We start from the raw sequence: 20,647 nt of genomic DNA, 5'->3' as shown, positions 1-20,647 counted from the left end.
GCACACTGGCGAAAAAATTGACTACCTGCGCTGTTAAGATACACAAAAGCTTTAAAAATAATACATAACTGTATTTTAAGTTTGTAAGTATTTGGTATTTTCAGAAATATCAATAAATAGTTTAAAACGAGTAAATAGATTTGGTATTCAAATAATGTAAATTGAATTAGTAAAATATAGTATAATATAATTTTATTCTATTTTGTAAAAGGTTTTCAAAATTTATTTTAATTTATGTTATGTATTCATTACCATAAGTCTTTCTATTTTTTTTTAATCTTGAAAGCTAGCAAAATTTACTAAAGTTTGTATCTATGTATTTTCCTATATTTTTAAAATTTGTAATAAATATTTAGATACACAAAATAGAGATTAATTAAATATGATTAAATACTACACACTGTGCTAAATGAAATAAAAAAATATATTAATAATAAGTAATACTTATTTGTTACTATTATTTTTTAATACCGTTATTACACTATATATAGAATACTTATAATTTATAAAATATAAATATTTCTATTAGCTTTACGTGTCAATACATGATTTATTTTAAATCGCACAATGAAAAGAGATTCGATCCTTGAGAACTATTTGTATTTTTAATAAGATCAATTCACAGAAATATGAACCTTTGCTCAAAATTAAACCTCAAGGTCGAGCAGTAAAATTTTTTATACTAGTTAATTATATAATATCATTTTTTAATTCGAGGCAAACGTGCGTTCTTTAAAACGCAATATTGACCGTTTATATACAACTTGTTTCGAATGGTTTAAGATGAAGTTTAAAATTGCTTAAACCGGTTTGGATTCCCCAAGAAAACATTACATGGTGAGTAAAGTTTTAAAAATCAACAAAATAGAATGATGCTAACAAGATATAATGAATTTTAATATAATACTTTACCACCGTTGTTGTTGATATTTTTTTCGAGATATATTATGACACTCACCTGAAACAAATAAAAAAAAATTAGTATAATATTAAAACAATTTATTTACGTTTAATGTATTTTCATATTGTTAATAAAGTGACAAAAATTTCGCTTATATGAAACATATTCTATTTAATTTATTGAATTTTATAAAACATAAGTTAATATAGTTTTAATTGTTATGAATCGCTAATCACTTCCAGGAAGAATATGTCCGAGAAGATTTTGTGTCCATGATCTTTAATGGAAGAATCTCATTTTAATAACATGCAAATTTAATTCACAAATATTGCAAAGCATAGTTTGCATATTTACCATAATTACATATATATTCTTCTCGTGCGCAGCAGATTATTTTAAAATTCATATTAGAAGAATTAGTTGCTATGATGATACGAAGGAAGTCGTCGTTTTCTAAAAAAAAATACATTTTAAATCTAAACAACAGGTAAAACGAGAAAACATCTTATTGACTTTTAAATACATCATGTTAAATACTGATATGAGTTTAGCATAGATGAGATTTCTACATATGTTTTATTAGCACTTTGAGCAGAAGAACACGAATATAAATCTGTGTCAAAATAGTATCCAAGTTTTACGTTGCTTAAGTAATTTAATTTTGATTGATAATAAAGATTTTTAATTTTTTTAATTCGCAGTAATTTTAAAATAAAATAAAAACATTTCTTACAGTTTTACAAGAAGGTGCATAATTTTTATAATGAGTGATATGACTGTTATATATTTTTTCAATCTATGTATTTGCTTAATTGCTTATATATAATATATTACTAGTTTAATTATCTATTTTTTTCATATTTTTGACATAACTCATATGATACTAATCGGTCCGTAGGAGGCAATATCATTTGATTATTTTTCTGGTTTCAGTCAAATTCTTTTTTGAGCAACTTTTAATTGGGTTGGCAGTAGGAAGTAGTTTAATATATTTACTGAGTTGAATAATCAATAATCTGATGACTATATTAATATCATAGACGATTCTCCTTTATTTCCTCATTCATCAGACAATTATTTCAAAAGCAACCGGATATCCAAAATATCAACCGCATTATTTAATAATTTAAATTTTTATTATATGTCAAAAGCGACTTCCAAATATTTAAAATAATTCACACTTTCTATTTCATAACTATTTAGCAACACCGACACGGTTTTATATATCGTATTATCCTCAACACTTTTATATATTTGATTTAATTTTAATGTATTTATAAACTTCTAGCATATCCATTCCAAGATATTCTAGCATATATATTATATCATATTATCCTATTATATTTATGATATTATGATTAGCATATGCCACTATTATGTATTTATTATACTAATAATTTTTGGGCGATATTAAATAATGATTATCAAAAATAAACGGAAATGATTTGAACATCCCAATAAACACATATGTTAAATCAATTGCTTTGAAACCCAAGGTTGTTATTTACAAAAGGAAGCAAATGGCTTATCAATGTACTACTTTGGATTTAGCACATACAATAAAGGAAATTTTAACCGCAACTTATCTCTACTTTACTTATCGATGATTTGCGTGCTTGATAATTAAATATATAAATATTTACATATGTAAAACCCAAAATATGAAGCAGTAGTAAAATCAATTTTCATCGTAATTTTTACTCATAAACAAACTCATTTGTAAATTTATTACAAGTACGATTGCGCAAAGTTGAGTTGATAAATAATTTGCATGGAAAGACCGGCTTCGTGGAAGAAAGCCGGGAAACCCAGATGTACTGATTTAAAACTGTTTTACATAAATTATTTTTTACGCATTTAACTTCATCGTTTACTTTTATTGAAATAAATTATGGGATCTATTGTATCGAATCGCACAATCATAATAAAGAATCAGTATTCGTCTACAATTGTAACATAAAAAAATTAATTTAATAATAGTATTACTATTTTAAACTAATATACAATTCATATAAATGTTACGTTAAATACTAATATTTAAAAAAATTCACTACAGCTAAACTGTTCTGCAAAAAAGATATGATATTTTTACTATAAAGGGCTGTTCCTTTAATTATCATCGATATTGTTTTTTATACCATTCAGTAAAAATATTAAATTAATTTTAAATTATGGTTATTTTAGAACACGGTGCAAAAAATTAATAATAATTAAAAGACTTTATATTGTCATATTAAATTAATTTAAAAAAAAACTGAAATAAAAAAATAATTATATTAAATAACTCGTTGCTATCGTATATATTTTTAATAGTTAAGGTTATCGTTAAAAATAGCTCTTATTGACCCGTAGTTATTGTTTGCTATATTTCAATGTTTTATGTCTAGATTTATGCGATATTTACTAGATCGTAAATCAAGTCGATACTTTAAATCCTAAAAAAATTATTACATATTATGCGAGTAATATATTTAATTTAAAGCATAGTCAAGTGTTCTTACTAATATAGTAATTGACTTACTACAGTAACTAGCTCGATTATTTAAGTCAGTGACTTAATACTTGAAAAAACTAGATTCCATAATTTGTGTTGTTTCTAAGAAGTCGGAATTTGTGATTAATATTTATTTATAATTTTGATTGATCATCACAGATTTGTTTTTCCTAGATTTTTATAATCACACGGATTGAAATAAATAAATTTGATAAAATAAATTAATTTTATTGTATGCAAATATACTATTTTACTTATATACTGTATCGCATTAAGCTAAAACCTATCAAGCTTTAATAAAAAAATCAAGAAAAACAGTAGTGATTGACTGCATATTAGCTTATAAAATCAAACTTCGTTTACTGATGTGCTTAGATTAAAATATTAAGTACATAACACTCAATACAATAAAAACGTAAATTCCAATTTCTATGAATACTAAGTTTAAAATACTACATTAATAAAAAATAAATGATTTATGAGTGCGGATTTTCTTTAATTGACATTTTTATTTATTTAATTTGATTTATCATATATTATAAATATTATTAAGCGATATATTAGTTTTTAATTAATTAAAAAAAAAACATGCTGATTAACACATTTAAAAATAGCTAACATTGAAACCGCATTCAGATCTATTATCATCTCACGCTTAAATATTCTAAAGAAATAATTTAAAATCAGATTTACTGTTTAAAACTGGTGACATTTTTGTGTTAATTTTAATATTAAAATAGCTTCAAAATAAAAAAAAGTCAATGCACTTCAAAGAATGAGTGTTCATAATCTAATATAATTGACTACGCTTAAGGTGTCTTGTAATACAATACGGATAATGGTTCAAACATTCGAGATGATAACAGTTCCAACACTCTCTTTAACCAAGTGTTTTCCTTACTTAAGCAAACAACACTATAACAACAATACTGCCCTATCAAACAATGTATCTCAAACCTCTTTATATTATGGCTCATGAAATCTATAAAAATAATCAAAAGCGAAGCATATTTTTAGTTTAAAAAAAGTATTCGGTATATTATTTTAAATCAATATTTTCAGTGCTCGCTGAAAAGTTATTTTTTAGTAGATGTATGTCTTTTACTATATTCCAAAATAATTTGTATATACCCTTAAGTTTATTCCACGAAAATTAGTACATTTTTTAAATACTGAATCCCTTAGATCTAGGACCTTTAAGAAGCGCTTTTTATATGCACTGTTATAAAGCATCTGAATAGGAGATCGCGGCTATCATGAATCATTTTACCATTTTCTGATCTCATTCTTAGCTAGTGTATATTTTAAAATATAATCAGCTCGTAGACTTTCTGCTACCGGAATTCATGTTATCAAACTAGTTCTAGGTATATCTGTAATGACCTCTGTAAACGGAAATGTTCAGCCAGCGCCAATGAGACCTGCGGTTCCAACTCTAGCACCAGTTATACCGCAGACGATCTACAGGCCTACAATTACCACAAATCAAATTAACAATACCTCAAAATTTTACAACAAACTTTTGTGCAACAATAACTCAAAATTTTATGGTTTAAATTAGTTGCTTTATGACACTAAAAAAATATTTAATTTTTTTGCAATCATCTAGATATATTTTAATTTTGGAGTACTTTTTAGATATTTAAGAATTTAAATCCCAAACTGTATCACTAAGTCGAGGTAAACAGATTAACAAATTTTATTTATCATCTAAAGTTCTTCTGAAATCAAAAGTTTTTAAAGGTTTGAAATTAGAGAATTATCTAATTACATATTTATTGGCTTTTTTTGTAAAACTGTTATCAACTTTAAATATTTATTATTTAGGTCATTAAAATTATCCTGGCATACCTATTTTTTTGGCCGTCAAATGATTAAGGGAGTCAATACAAGATGTTCTCTAATTGTAATTATTAGAATTAATCATAATTTTTTTTTAATAATAATCGAACATCTTTGCACAGCACCTGCTATAAATGCAGCTACAAATTAATCAAATTTAGAAATCCCTGTTCCTTTTCTTACTACCTGCACTAAACAATGCAGTAAATATACCGGATTTTGTCTTGTTTTCTAAATTAAAACTATTGTAAATCATTTTAAAATATCCGTATAAATTTATATTGTCAAACAATTGTTTCGGAGCGTTATTTAAATATCTCTGTCCTTTATATCACTACCTGCTCTGAATTCAACTGCAAATTTAGCAGATTTTATTCACTAGCTATTTAAATCATTAGTTTATAAACGAGTACTAACAGACAATATTTATTGGGGTGATCTGTCTTTTTTCTTAAATCACTAGTCTGAATGCAACTGTTTATTTAGAAGATTTTAAGCACAACATTTTTTTTAAATTGTGGCAATTGTAAACCGCTTAGAAATATTTATATACATTTATTTTGGCAAATAACGTTTTCAGAGCGTTAATTAGATATTTATATTTTTTCTAGTAGTTGCTTTGGTGCATTAATATATTATTATTAAAATTACATCGGTTGTGAATCATTAAAATGTATGTGTATTATTATTATTTATTAAATCAAAAAATATTTATGAAGTGTAAATCGGAAATATGTGTCACTTTTTTCACTACCTGCTTTGAATTCAGCAAATTGAGCTGATTTTATTCACTACCTTTATTTTAAAATTGCAGCAGTTTTAAATCATTAAAAATAGGCTATAAATTAATTTAAGAAAATAATGTTTTTTTTAAGATGTTATTTAGAAATCCCTGTCCCTTTTCTTAATCCCTGCTAGGAATGCAACTATATTTTTTTTAACTTCAACTTATTTTCTGAATTTTGGCAATAGTAAATCATTTAAAAATATTCATAGAAATTTAGTTGGTCAAATAATACGTTCCGAGCATTAATCGAATATCTCTTTCCCAATTCTTAGTACTTTCTCTAGTGAAATTTTAAATTTAGCCAACTTAAGCCACACAATCATTTTATAATGAGACTAGTTGTAAGTCATTTCAATGTATTTATTTAGTCAGACAATACTTTTGGAGTATAATTGAGAATCTCTATTTCTTTTTCACTACCTACTCTGAATTTAGCTACAAATTAAGCAGATTTTATCTATCTTTTTTAAATTGCAGCAGTTTTAAATCAATAAAAAATAAATTGATATTGTCAGATAATATTTTTTTATGATGTTATTCGGATATCCCTGTCTTTTTTTTAATGCCTGTTCTGAACGAAACTTTAAATTTGGCAGATCTTAACTTTAAATTATTTTTAGAATTGTGGCAATTGTTAGCCATTTAAAAATATTCGTAAAAAATATTTAGTATTATATAACGGCTGTAAGTTATTTAAAATTATTTGTATTAATTAATTAAGGCAAACAATACTTTCGGATTGTTAATAGGAAATCCCTGTCTCTTAATTCATTATCTGCTATGAATGCAGCTGCGAATTTAGAGGATTTTAACCACTACTAATATTCACATTGCAGCTGTATTAAATTAATAAAAAATATTTAATAAATTTATATTGGCAAACAATGTTATTCAAAAACCCCTGACCCTTTTCTCACTGCCTGATTTGAATGTAATTGTATTTTTTTTTATTGTAACCACAATTTGTTCTTAAAATTTGTATTAATTGTTTAATAACATTTTAAAAGTTTGATTCGGAAATCTCTGTTTCTTTTTTCAGTACCTGCTCTGAATGCATCTGTAAATTTATCAGATTTAAACCACTACTTGTTCTTTTACTTAAATATTTGTAGAAATTTAATTTCAAGCAAAACAACATTTAATGATCATTATCATAACTTAGCATTTTTATTCTAAAATTCTCAAAAAAAAATAACTCTATGTTTAAGTTATACGAAATAATATGTAATTTACAAAATACTCATTGTGCTTTAATTGATTAAAATTATATTGTGAGTCTTGATGTGTTTATTTGTGAAACATTTAATGTTTATCGTTCGAAGGTATATCAACGGAAAAAATAAAAGCATTCCTAATATATTAATTAATATAAGATTATGTGACTACTATTGCTAAGCGCAAACCATTAGTTATTAAGCTGGTAATTAATTATAATATTGGGAAATACCATATCATATTCACAATATAAGGTGAGGGGTCAATTGTTGACATCGAAAAAATATGTGTTATCTATTTTGGTTTTGTCTTATCGCTTGTTCGAGAATATGCGTTTAGATGTTTTGAAATTCCTTAACCATGCTGTGAATATAGCATTATTTGTTCGCGAAAAATTAAGCGATTGAAAAAAACGACTATACAATTTTTTTCAAAAGGGAATGACATTTCATTAACTTTATCATTTTTTAGCACGAAGATAAAATCATGTAAAATATTTTTTTTAAATTGACTTTGATAATATATACTATAAACTCAATTTTTTATTTGAGTTTTTGCATCTTATAAGAATTGTTTATGTTTATGGTATGAATAGATAAAATAATTCGTAAAGATTATTTTTTTATAAAAATACATTTTTACGCATATAGCGATAAAATTATTTTTGCAACGACATTTACGCACAGAGTTCAGAATACAAGTCAAACAACTCTTGGGTTTGCTTATTGAGCTGACTGAGAAGAGTAGTGTGCTTGAAATCGTTATACGAGTGTGTTGTGTGCCGCTGATGTGCAAAACCGGACCTGTTATTGTCGCAAGAAATGCGTTTATACACATTGTTTGTGCGTTTCTTCTGGGCCGCATTCTTGACGTTGACAATGGCCCAGAACATACCTCCAACGCCATGCCCTGATGTATTTCAATACAACTACGATGGCACCCAAACGACCGGTGTAATAACAGCCATAAATCCACCACCTTACGGATCTGTCATGCTGCTCAAAGTCGTACTGTCACTTGGCGCGAGTCTTCCTTCACAGCACTCTGCAAGGATAGAGCCCTACTACGACAATGCCGCAGTCTTACAGAGTATTCGGCAAGGGGGTCCCATCTATTACAAAGTCTACTTTCCGTTCACTTATCCCTTACCGTACGTAGTGAGCGTAGAATTCGATAACAACATTATATGTTCAGGACCTCCCACAACCGGAAGTTACATTACTACAACTCTAACATTGTCGCATACGTTCAGATCTGGTTCGGCTTACACAGGTGGAAATACTAATAACATAATTCCACCACCGAGACGTACGATGAGACCGCAAACGTTTAACCCGCCTGAAATAAGCACCACTTTTTACCGTCCACCGGAAGAGAGCCCTCCAAGCCCGCCGAGAAGAACGACTACTACAAGAGCGACAACTACAAGAACGACGACTCTAAGAACGCAGCTATCGTCTTTCGACGAAGGGTTTTCTTATGTGTCTTGCGGAATCCCAGAAGAAAAACAAACAGTTGGTTTGATCAATGGCGGAGAAGTAGCAAACAGAGAAGATTGGCCTTGGCTAGTCGCGTTGTTTAGAAGGAGTGGAAGTTCTGGAAATATTAGGAAAGAATTCAAGTGCGGTGCTAGTTTAGTCAGCGAAAGACTTGTTATCACTGCAGCGCATTGCGTGACAACCAGTACCGGAAGAGCGTATCAACCTTTCCAATTCTTGTTGAAGATCGGCGCTTACGACATCGACGACGAGGCTGACGAATTCTCATTGGTCAGAACGCCAAGTCGTATCGTTGTACGAGACGATTACAATCCGAATACGTTCACTAACGATATCACCGTTTTGGTGTTGACTACAGTAGTGACGTTCAGTAAGTACATCAAACCAGTGTGCTTATGGGACTCGAGCGACAATGAAGATCAAATCGTGGACGTTAGGGGCAAAGTAGTTGGTTGGGGCAGAGATGAGTTAGGTGTCAGCGTTACTCCCGAACCTAAAGCTGTAGAGGTTCCTATCGTCTCGTCCTTGACTTGCAAAACTTCTAATTCGATCTTATACGATCGCGTAACTAACACGACCCTCTGCGCTGGCAGCAGAGACAACACCGGCCCTTGCAACGGAGACTCTGGAGGAGGATTGTATATTAAGCGGGGCAGAAAATGGTACCTTAGAGGGATTGTTTCCAGTTCCTTGAAGAGAGAGCAAGACAGCTATTGCAACTTAGCTGAATATGTGATATACACTGACGTTGCCAAATTCGGCTCTTGGATAAACAGTATTTTTTAAGACCTCCCAGGTGAGTGTTTTCAATTTTATATCATATGTATATACATAACCTTAGCGTGTATTAGTCACTCAATTTGCATGCTACAAAATAATTTTTATAATGAAATGGCCGTGAAAATACTAATTTTTCTTTATAGGAATTCTCAATATAGAATGTTGCAAAAGGCATAATAAGTAAGATGAAATTTGACAGAATCATGGTTGTTAAATATCTTACTTATACAGTAGATTAGGCTGTTCCAAGCTAAAGCACGATATTTTGAATTTTATTTCTAAACAATGTTGGCATTTTATAGCAAAAAAAATTAAAAAATATATTTAGTACATTTGTACATATTACAAAAATTGGGGCCCTCCACTAAAAATATTTTGGACACTCTGGCCTTCAGTGACTTTGAGGTTGAATCAGTCTACTGTAAATAGTCATAAACATGTTTAAACAAGTAATACTATATTAATTCACATAAAAACATTGACTCTTGTTTCATTTAGCAGGTGGGTCATTGATCCTTGTATATTCATTTTATTTTGACCAAAAAATGTTCATAGAAGTCAAAACAAAATGTTTGATAATAGTAATCCTTAGAGTCGGTCGTAAAACTGCATTCATTTAATTTGTAGCAAATTATCCAGTTTATTAACAGTAACTTTAATTTGTAATGGCTTAGATAAGCTTAAAAAATGTAGTGAATTACACCATATTTTTCTTAAGGTGTAATTCAAGTTTTACATAATGCTTAAAATATTTTTCCTTTAAGTTTGCTTATTTCTCGATTTTTTTTGTTAAAAATTAATAATATTTAAGTATTTTTAAATGTTTTAAAAACACTGCATCTTTTAAAACTACTGTACAAGAAAGGGTGGGTCCGTGCTGGATGTTTGAAAATATGTATTCTTCCAAATAACACGGTAAATTTAGAACGTGCTATTTGGGCGCGTGCAATTGGGGAACAATAATATACTTATACCTTATTTTCAATACGTATTTGGGCACGTGTGGTGAGATATCCTCCCTTTGACTCGTTAACACAAAGTAACGGGCATCCAAATAGTACGTCTTCATTTTACCGTGCTAATGGGGAGTCTATTATATTGTCTAATTCACTACAAGTTTTTAAGCCAATCTAAACCATTTTACAAAGCAAATTCAACCATCAGAAATGTTTTTTTATGGACTCTAGAATTTAAATATGTAGAAATAAACTTAGTTAGGACCATATGAGACCAGAAAAGTGCATATTCTTGTTGTTTAGATAATGTACGTCATAAAAAAAATATGGTGAATAAATTTTTATAGCATTAACTGCTGATTTATTTAAAGTAATAAGTCCGATAGACTGATCCGTTGAGATAGTCAGTGTCAAGTTTGAACAAGTTGTGACTTGTCAGCCGGCTTCCAGAGCCAGAATAGTTAGGTCGTGTTTACCGTGTCTGTTGCGCATAATGGATTTCGACCAACGCGTTAACATTAAGTTTTGTTTTATGTTGGAAAAAAGTGCCAAAGAAGCTCACGAAATGCTAAAATCAGTGTATGGCGATAATGTGATGATTCTGAAGACTATTTACAATTGGTATGAGCGATTTAAAAGCGGAAACGAGTCGGTTGAAGACGAGCAACGACCTTAAAAACAGACGAAAACGTGCAAAAAGTTATAAAAATGGTTCGATCAAACAGATAATTGACTATTCGAGAGCTTATGGTAGAACTGAATATCTCGCATATGTCCGTGTAATGCATTTTAACCACTAATTTGCCAATGAGACATGAGAAATTTGTTCCCAAACTTTTGACTGACGAACAGAAGGAAAATCATGTGTCATTTGCACGGAATTGAATGATCATCTTGATGCAGATCTGGCCTTCATGGTCAAAATTATAACTGAAGATGATATAACTGTTGGGTGTATGGCTATGATTCCGAGACGAAAATGCAAGGTTGCAAATGAAAAATGAGTGACTCTTCTCGTCACGTCAAAGGCACGTCAGTCAAAGTCATGGCCGTGCTATTTTTTTCGATAGTGAGGGCATAGTACGATCAGAGTTCGTTCCAATGAAAACCACTGTAAACTCCCAGCGCGAAGTTCGGGGTACCATTCAAAAGATGTCACTTCGAAACCGGTGTATGATTGTTTATAATAGCGCATTTTTATATATACAAATTCGAGTCTGCAGCTGTGGCTCGAACCTGTAGCCTCTGCAAAACTAGTTTAAAACCTTAATATATCTATATATTCTAAATTTAATATTTGTCTGATCTCATACACGAAAAATCGTATGCGAGAGGATTGTAATGGAACGTGCAATTTTATGGCACCGATCTTTTTTTCAATATTGCGGTTTGCGATTTACTTTGAAAAACCATTATACAATAACCGCGTATTTTTTATATTTAAAACGACATTTACATAACGATTGGAATACAAATTAAACCACACTGGGGTTTACGCGTTATAGGCGACAGTGTACTTGAAAACTTTACCAGAGTGAGTTGTGTTGCTAATATGCTAAAGTGTCTACTTCGGTTATTTTCGCAAGAAATGGGTGTCCACATATTGCTTGTGCACTTCCTCTTAGTCACATCTTGGGAATGGACAGTGGCTCAGAACTTCCCTCCCACGCCTTGTCCTAGCGTGTTCCAGTACAACGACTGGCCCACACAGACGGTTGGTTTATTAACAGCCACCAACCCGCCGTCATATGGATCGATGGTTATCGAAGTCACACTGTCGGTGTCCGCGAAAGTTCCTGAAGAAAATTCTGCAAGGGTAGTTCCATACTACACCGGCGATTCCATCGCCCGAAGCATGCGGGAAGGGTCTCCTATTTATTACGTAGTCTACTTTCCGTCCGGCTACCCCATACCGTACGTGCTAAGAATAGAATTCAACGGCGATATTATATGCTCGGGACCTCCGGCCCGCGGAAGAATCGTTACCACTCTAACTATGTCGCATACGTTCACATCTGGTTCGAGTTATACAGATGGAAATAATAATAATCGAATGCAACCGTTGAGGCGTATGAGACCACAATCCTTTAACATGCCTAATATGCTAGATTTTGGTTCATCAAATATGTTTAATTCATTTGGGTCAAATTTTAATCTTCTTAGTGATGATTACAATCCGGCTCCGTCATATGATAATCGCCCTCGAGAACAGTATGATCCATCTCCGCGTAGTAATAACCGTCCTCGGGAGGAATATTATCCAATCACCCGGAGAAGAACCACCACGGGTACGACAACCCAAAGAACAACAGTGTCTATGAACGATGGATTCTCATTTGTATCTTGCGGGGTTCCTGATACACAAGAAACGATGGGTTTGATCAACGGTGGAAGCGTTGCAAACAGAGAAGATTGGCCTTGGTTGGTCGCACTGTATAAAAGGACTGGAAGTTCTGGAAATAGGAGGATAGACTTCCAGTGCGGTGCTAGTTTGGTCAGTGAAAGACTTGTTATTACGGCCGCCCATTGCGTGACCACTTCTACCGGAAGAGAGCTTAATCCCTTGCAATTCTTGTTGATGATCGGCGCATACAACATCGACGAAGAGACTGACGAATTAGCATTGCTCAGGACTCCAAACCGTATAGTCGTGCGAAGCGATTACAATGCGAGTACGTACGCCAACGATTTGTCCGTTATTGTGTTGACTACAGTGGTGACATTCAGCAAGTACATTAGGCCAGTGTGCCTTTGGGATTCGAGCGACGATCAAAACCTAATTGTGAAAAGTAAAGGCACAGTAGTCGGTTGGGGCAGAGACGAGTTGGGTGCCAGCGTTACGAGCGAACCTAAAGCTATAGAGGTTCCTATCGTCTCTGCTTTGGATTGCAGAACTTCAAATGAGATCTTGTACCAAGCCTTTACAAACACAAGCCTTTGCGCTGGTGCTAGAGATAACACTGGTCCTTGCAACGGAGACTCAGGAGGGGGATTGTATTTGAAGCGTGGGAACAGATGGTACCTCAGAGGAGTTGTTTCCAGTGCGTTGAAGAGGGCACAAGATCGCTATTGCAACCTAACTCAATACGTGCTATACACGGACGTGGCTAAATTTGGCTCTTGGATTAACAGTATTTTTTAATGATCACAAAGGTGAGTGCTTTATACATAACGATAAATTTATTAGTACCAATCGTTTTCGATATAATGGATAGTATCTGTATCTTGCAATATACTGCAAATGTATAAATGGGATAGTTAAAGAATTAATCTACTATGTAGTTTGTTTTACTTTTAAAAATAGAACAAGTTTAAAAATAGTTATAAAGTTGATTTTCATTCTCACTCATATTGATCCCGTAATACGTCAACCAGAATGTAATTTTATTTGTTTAAATTTATTATGGGTTCAAATATTCCTTTTAACTTCAAAAGATAAAGTAAAAATTATTACAGGTATTCGTAATTTACAAGTCTATTAAAAATGACTGTAACAAATTATACTATTCTAGTTAATTTAACTGTTTGAATTACGTCGGGTCACCACTTTTTGGTTTTGAGGCCGAAGGAGTGTAACTCTGTAGCAAAAATAGACGCCGGAAAAGCTGGTTATTTTATAAGCATATATTAGTTACCACATATATATTGTATATATGGAAATGTAGCTGCCGTTATTCGGTAGTAAGTCGAAAAGACTAGTCATGGAATTCGAAGAATTTTTCTGGAGTGTCAATTTGAATATGCCTCGTGCTGTGACTAGAAATTGCAAGAATATCTGTATTACCGATTTATAAAACAGTCGATACCGGTATTGACATTATTTGACCAAAAAAATAATCCGATTGCCGCTCGCACGATTCACTGTGTGTATTAATTAGAAAAAGCAATACATTCGAATACCCCGACAAGTATTGTTTCAATATATTTAATAAATTTTCTATAATTTAGGCTCTTTATGATTACGTCTTATAAACTCGAATAATCAAAGACTAATCGATTTACTTCAATTGATTACAGGGTGTCTTTGTAAATATACCCGAGTCGTAGAAAAAAATGTAAATAACAGCTGATGCTAATTCACATTTTTTAAATTACAAACAATATAAGGAATAATGTCCTTTTTGATAATTAAAAAAACGATATTTAAGTTCGCCAATTTTTATAATGTAATTTTGTGGAAAGCCCCCATACATTTTTGCAATCTGTTGATTCCCGTGGGGAGCAGTTTTTTCTTATCTGATTATTATTGTAGTTATTAGAATAGCAAAGAAAGATAAGGCCGATTAACATTGTTAAGAAAATCATAAACAAGTATATGCAATTCAAATACTCATACACTAGATACACACACACAAAGAGAGAGAGAGAGAAAGAGTATTTTATTATAATAAGATATCGTTTTTCAAAAATATTTATTTTTATTTTAACTCATCCATTATGACGCAACGACTATTTTATTTAATAATGTATGCACCGCAGTTGTAATATAAATCAAACCACTACTGAGTGTGCACGTTCTAGTTGTCCGTGAACAGTAGTGTACTCGAAATCGTTATCGGAGTGAGTTGTGTGCAGCTGATGAGTAAATTAGACCGGTTTTTTAATACAAAATGAGTGTACTAAGCATTGTTTACACTGTTGCTTTGGGTCGTGACTTCGACTTTGACAATGAACCTTAACTCCGACGCCATATCCTGACGTCTTTCAGTACAACAACGATGGACACCCAGACGATCGGTATTATTACAACCAGCCACTCACCATCGTATGGATCGACCATGAAGTGATGCTGTCGTTGTCAGCGAGATTTTCTGCACACACCACTCTTAGAGTGTTACCACTCTGAAATGGTCGGATACGTTCAAACCGGAAAGACCAATGATGAAATCATAAACGATACCTGCTCATGAAATGAATTGTATTTGAAGCAGAATAACAAATTGTACCTCAGGGAAATTGTTTCCAGTGTATTTGAGAGGGAACAAGAAAACAATATTGCAACCTGACTCAATATGAGCTATACACAGACGTGGCTAAATTTGGCTCTTGGATAAACAGTATTATTTTAAAGTCACTTAGGTGAGTGTTTTTATTGTGGAATCCTAATATGTTGTGCAAGTGAAAAACTTTATTGTTGGATGTTTACTAACTATAAATAAGACAGTCTTATATTTAGTTTAATATTATTTTTCAACGCACAAATTATGAAATACATTTTTGTATTTTTGAAATACTATATTGTCGATAAGTTTTGATTTTGTAACGTTACATTATTTAAATAATGTTGTAATTATAGCCAAATATTTTGCAGGAACCTAACTTTTATTTTTTGGCCAAAACTCAATCATATGCTATATCAGCGATTACCTTTTTAAAAAGTTTCAGTGAAATTCATAGTTTATAAAATTTTGTAATCTAATTTAAAGGTAATTTAGACTCGTTTAAGTAAAATAGGTTTAAACAGAAAATTGACGTTTTGCAACTGTTTTTCAGTGAATTTCTATTTTCCCTAAGATAAACAGAATTTTAATAATTTTAGTTAAATTTTTTTATAAACAGTAATAATTACTGTGTTATTGTAAACATCGTTTATCAACAACAACTTTGACAAATTACTTAAAAAAACATATCTAAAACAAGGTTTTGATCTCTACATTATCTTAATTTATTAGATACAATAAAGCCTAATTTAATTCAATTTTTTTAAGTGACTTTTTGAAAATCTGTAATTATAGGGTTTCATTTTAATATTTAGGCAATAGATAAACAAGCAATATGTAAAATATAATAAATAATCAGTATTTTAATATAAAAATTAATGTTTTTGAATCTAAGTGTTGGTATTTTAACACAACGTTAATATCTTTAATTAAAATATACATATAAAATAAATAATTTAATTTTAAATATGTAAGTAATATTTATAGTTTTGTTGCTTTACTTAGCGTTTATCAAAAAGTTACTGACCATTTTAAATAATTATTAGTTGACACAATTTAAATAAGGTTATCCACTATTAAATGTAAAACTTATAATCGTTACTTTTTATAAGTATAAAACAAATTAAAATATATATTTTGAGATTCTTAAAACATAATCGCGATACATTTTTTTAAAAAACTAATATTTTTTCAATATTTGATTGTATACAGAATTTTATTTTTAATAGTAGGTATATGTAATACATATGTATACACTTAATTTTAAGTCATTATTGGTGATTCTATAAAAAAAATATGTATTGATTTATAAATATAAATACCTAATTAAAAAAATAAAATGAAAATCAATATAAACTATGTAATAAATAGTAAAAAAATTATGAACATTGCTGACTAATTTTAAATACACAGATTTGTTAAAAGTTCATGTAATATTTATTTTATCTAAATTTATAACATATTGCTAAAAATTTTAAATAAGTGAACATAAACAAAAAAAAAATGTTACAAAAAATTACATTGTATGGACCTAACTATTTTTGTAATGAAAAATTAATTTTGTGAATTGCTTCTATTGATAAAGCTACAGAATATAATCAGTTGTTTTCATAAAATTTCTTACGTTAAGGTACTTTTTCAACATCCGTAAAATGAGCCTTGAAGGCTAATATCACACTATCAATATTTTTAACATATTTTTTATCCTAAAGTTGGAATTGACCTAAAAAATTGAAAAATTTACGTAATTCTTCAACCTTTAAGATTAACAATATGTTTAACTTAAATAGTGAAAATATTTTTTTTAAATAAGTTTTATAACGGAATTTTGTTACAAAATTTAAAAAATAGAAAATCGGGCCTTTGTTAAAAAATCTTAATAGTAAAAAACGTTTAAAAATATAAATTCAAATTATAGATTTTTTTTAAATTTTATGCTCAATTTGAATTTTGAAATAACTGTCGTAGTTATAATGATACTATAAGGAAATTAGTTTTGAAGTATATATTGTAAATATATCTGTTTTAAAATGTTAGTTTTTAAAAATATAAACAAAATTTGCTATTCTTTAAAAAAATATTAAAGAAAAAAAAAGTTATAAAATCGAAATTGTAATAAAATTTAAACGCCCATATTTTTTTATCGTTTTGTGGGTTATTAAGAAATTCGTAGAAAAAATAACTGCAGTAGTTTAAATCATGTCGACAATAATTTTACTCCAAAAATACTTATTGTAAACATCTCGGCTATCTAGTTTTCAGTAAATTTAATCGGCTATCCAGTTTCAAAAGGGTTTCGTAAAAATATTTAAAAAACAGTGTATTATACAATAAAAAATCGTAACTCTTCATTAAATAACTAATAAAAACATTTAAAAATATAAATTTTAATATTTTTTTTACTTATTATTGTGAATTCTAAAAACAACTGCCATTGTTTCAATAGTACTGTAAAACTTAATTTAAAAATATATCTTGTAAATATCTAGATTAAGTTCGATTCGCCATTTCGTTTCAAAATGACAGCTAGTGAAATCATAAAAAAAATTGTACTTCCTTGAAAAATCTTAACGGTTAAAAACATAAGAAAATATAAATTATATAAAAATAATAAAAAATTGTAGTTTATGTGGGATATTTCAAAATTTATGGACACGATTACTGTCAGTGGAATAAATCATATTTATTTACTAACAACAAAATTTACCCCAGACATCCAAAAAAATATTTAAAAAAAAATCACTTAAGCGATTAAATTCTGATTGAAAAAATATTGTATTTTAAATTTCATTTGCCTGACAAATATAGTATTTTATAAAATTCGAAATATTCTGAAAGATTCTTTCTAATTAAAAAAATATTGGTTGGTAATAAATATTACTCCACAGTCCTGATTTTAACAAAAAAAATATCGTTCGATGATATATAAGTAACGCTTTGGGAACACTCGCGTTAAACGAGCGTCGCGGCGAAAAGGTTAAAGTTAAAATAACACATAGTGAGGCGGACTAAGACTATTTTTAAAGTTTTACCAACAAATTGCTTATAAATAAATTTTGTTATATATTTAGAATAAAAATATAACTGTAGTTTGAGTAATATTATATATTAAGAAAACATAATATTTATATCGATTCAATGAGTTATTTTGAATAGTAGTTTTTACATGAAATTTGACAAAATCGCAATATAAAAATAAATTAGCGTCTTATAAGTGTCACTAAAACGTTTGTACTAAAAACCCATATTGTCGAATATATTTGATTACACATCAGATTTCTAAACCACTTGACAACAGTTCATATGTGAGATTTTGTAATAGGAATATCAAAATATATTGTTAAATATTTTCTATTAATTTGAAAAACCCATTGATGATGACGTCAAACTTATTTATTATATATTCAGAAACGACATTTACGCACTGCGGTTGAAATACAAATCAAACCACTACTGGATTTGCTCGTTCAAGTTGTCCGTGAGCAGTAGTGTGTTTGAAAACGTTATCGGAGCGAGTTGTGTGTAGCTGATGTGAAAAATCAGACCGGTTCTTTTCGCACAAAATGAGTGTCCACACATTGTTTGCGCTGTTACTTTGGGTCGCGACCTCGACGTTGTCAAGGGCCCAGAACGTACCACCAACGCCATGCCCTGACGTCTTCCAGTATAGCTACGATGGCACCCAGACGATTGGTGTTATTACAGCTAACAACCCACCACCCTACGGTTCGGTCATGAAGCTCAAAGTCATACTGTCGTTATCAGCGAGACTTCCTGCACAGCACGCCGCAAGGATTGAGCCCTATTATGACAACAACGCCGTCTTACAGAGCATCCAGCAAGGATCTCCCATCTCTTACAAAGTCTACTTTCCGTTCACTACCCCCTTGCCATATGTAGTGAGAATAGAATTCGACAACAATGTTATATGCTCGGGACCTCCGACTACCGGAAGATTCGTTACCACTCTAACATTGTCGCATACGTTCAGATCTGGTTCGTCTTACACAGGTGGTAATGATATTAACGTGATGCGACCGCAAAGACCAGTGATGAGACCACAAACGATACCTACGCCTGAAATAAACGTCATCACTGTCAATAGACCGAATGTATATGTTCCAATTCAACCGAATGTTAACCGCCCACAGGAGCAAAACACTCCAACTCCGCCGAGAAGAACGACTACAAAAACGACAACTGTAAGAACGCCTGCGTTTATCGACAGTGTATCTTGCGGAGTCCCAGACAAACAAGACACAGTAGGTTTGATCAATGGTGGTGAAGTTGCGATCAGAGAAGATTGGCCATGGATGGTAGCGATGTTCAAGAGAACTGGAAGTTCTGGAAATATAAGGAAAGAATTCAGGTGTGGTGCTAGTTTGGTCAGTGAAAGACTCGTTATCACTGCGGCACATTGTGTGACCACTAGTACCGGAAGAGCGCTTAATCCTTTACAAATATTGTTAAAGATCGGCGCTTACGACATTGACGATGAAGCTGACGAATACTCATTGGTCAGAACTCCAAATCGTGTAATCGTGCGACAAGATTACAATGCAAACACATTTGCAAACGATTTGTCCGTTATGGTGTTGACTACAGTAGTGACGTTTAGCAAGTACATCAAACCAGTATGCTTATGGGACACGAGCGACAATCAAGACTTGATCGTGAACAATATGGGAAGCGTAGTCGGTTGGGGCAGAGATGAATTGGGGGCCAGCGTTACGACAGAACCAAAAGCTGTACAAGTTCCCATCGTATCGTCCTTAACTTGCAGAACTTCTAATGAGATCTTGTACAATCGCGTCACCAACACGACCCTCTGCGCTGGCAGTAGAGACAACACCGGACCTTGCAATGGAGACTCAGGAGGAGGATTGTTTTTGAAGCGTGGCAACAAATGGTTCCTCAGGGGGGTAGTTTCTAATTCATTGAAGAGAGAGCAAGACAACTTTTGCAACCTGACTCAATATGTGCTATACACAGACGTGGCTAAGTTCAGTTCTTGGATAAACACTATTTCTTGAGAATCTTCAAAGTGAGTGCTATCAATGTTAATTTAATATCAGAACTTTTAGATTTTATTTATAGTTATAGCAAATCAAGAACTCAATTTGAAGGCTATGAAACAGGAAACTGACAACTTCCAAGCTCATAACTATTTATTAGCATAGACGCATAATTTTAATTTGTGTAGCTTTAGTTATGTTAATTAATTAAACATAGA

General features: G+C 30.9%; 3 protein-coding genes across 10 annotated transcripts in view; 2 read left to right on the top strand and 1 right to left on the bottom strand.

The window, feature by feature from the left end:
* The window catches only part of LOC148231685 (uncharacterized), a 534,843-nt gene that overhangs the window by 295,296 nt on the left and 218,900 nt on the right, over window positions 1-20,647 (bottom strand). The window lies entirely within an intron of this gene.
* The window catches only part of LOC148231686 (uncharacterized), a 58,462-nt gene that overhangs the window by 33,897 nt on the left and 3,918 nt on the right, over window positions 1-20,647 (top strand). The window lies entirely within an intron of this gene.
* On the top strand, window positions 7,941-20,462 carry LOC148231687 (uncharacterized). The gene is given in 3 exon segments (XM_088193556.1): window positions 7,941-9,513; window positions 11,932-13,605; window positions 18,958-20,462. Coding segments are annotated over 3 exon segments (4,632 nt in total). The 5' UTR covers window positions 7,941-8,060.

Source organism: Plectrocnemia conspersa, unplaced genomic scaffold (genome assembly GCF_051122295.1).
Source record: "Plectrocnemia conspersa isolate PC_06_02 unplaced genomic scaffold, ASM5112229v1 ptg000009l, whole genome shotgun sequence".
Classification (NCBI taxonomy): Eukaryota; Metazoa; Arthropoda; class Insecta; order Trichoptera; family Polycentropodidae; genus Plectrocnemia; species Plectrocnemia conspersa.
This window is presented reverse-complemented; position numbering and strand designations above follow the sequence as displayed.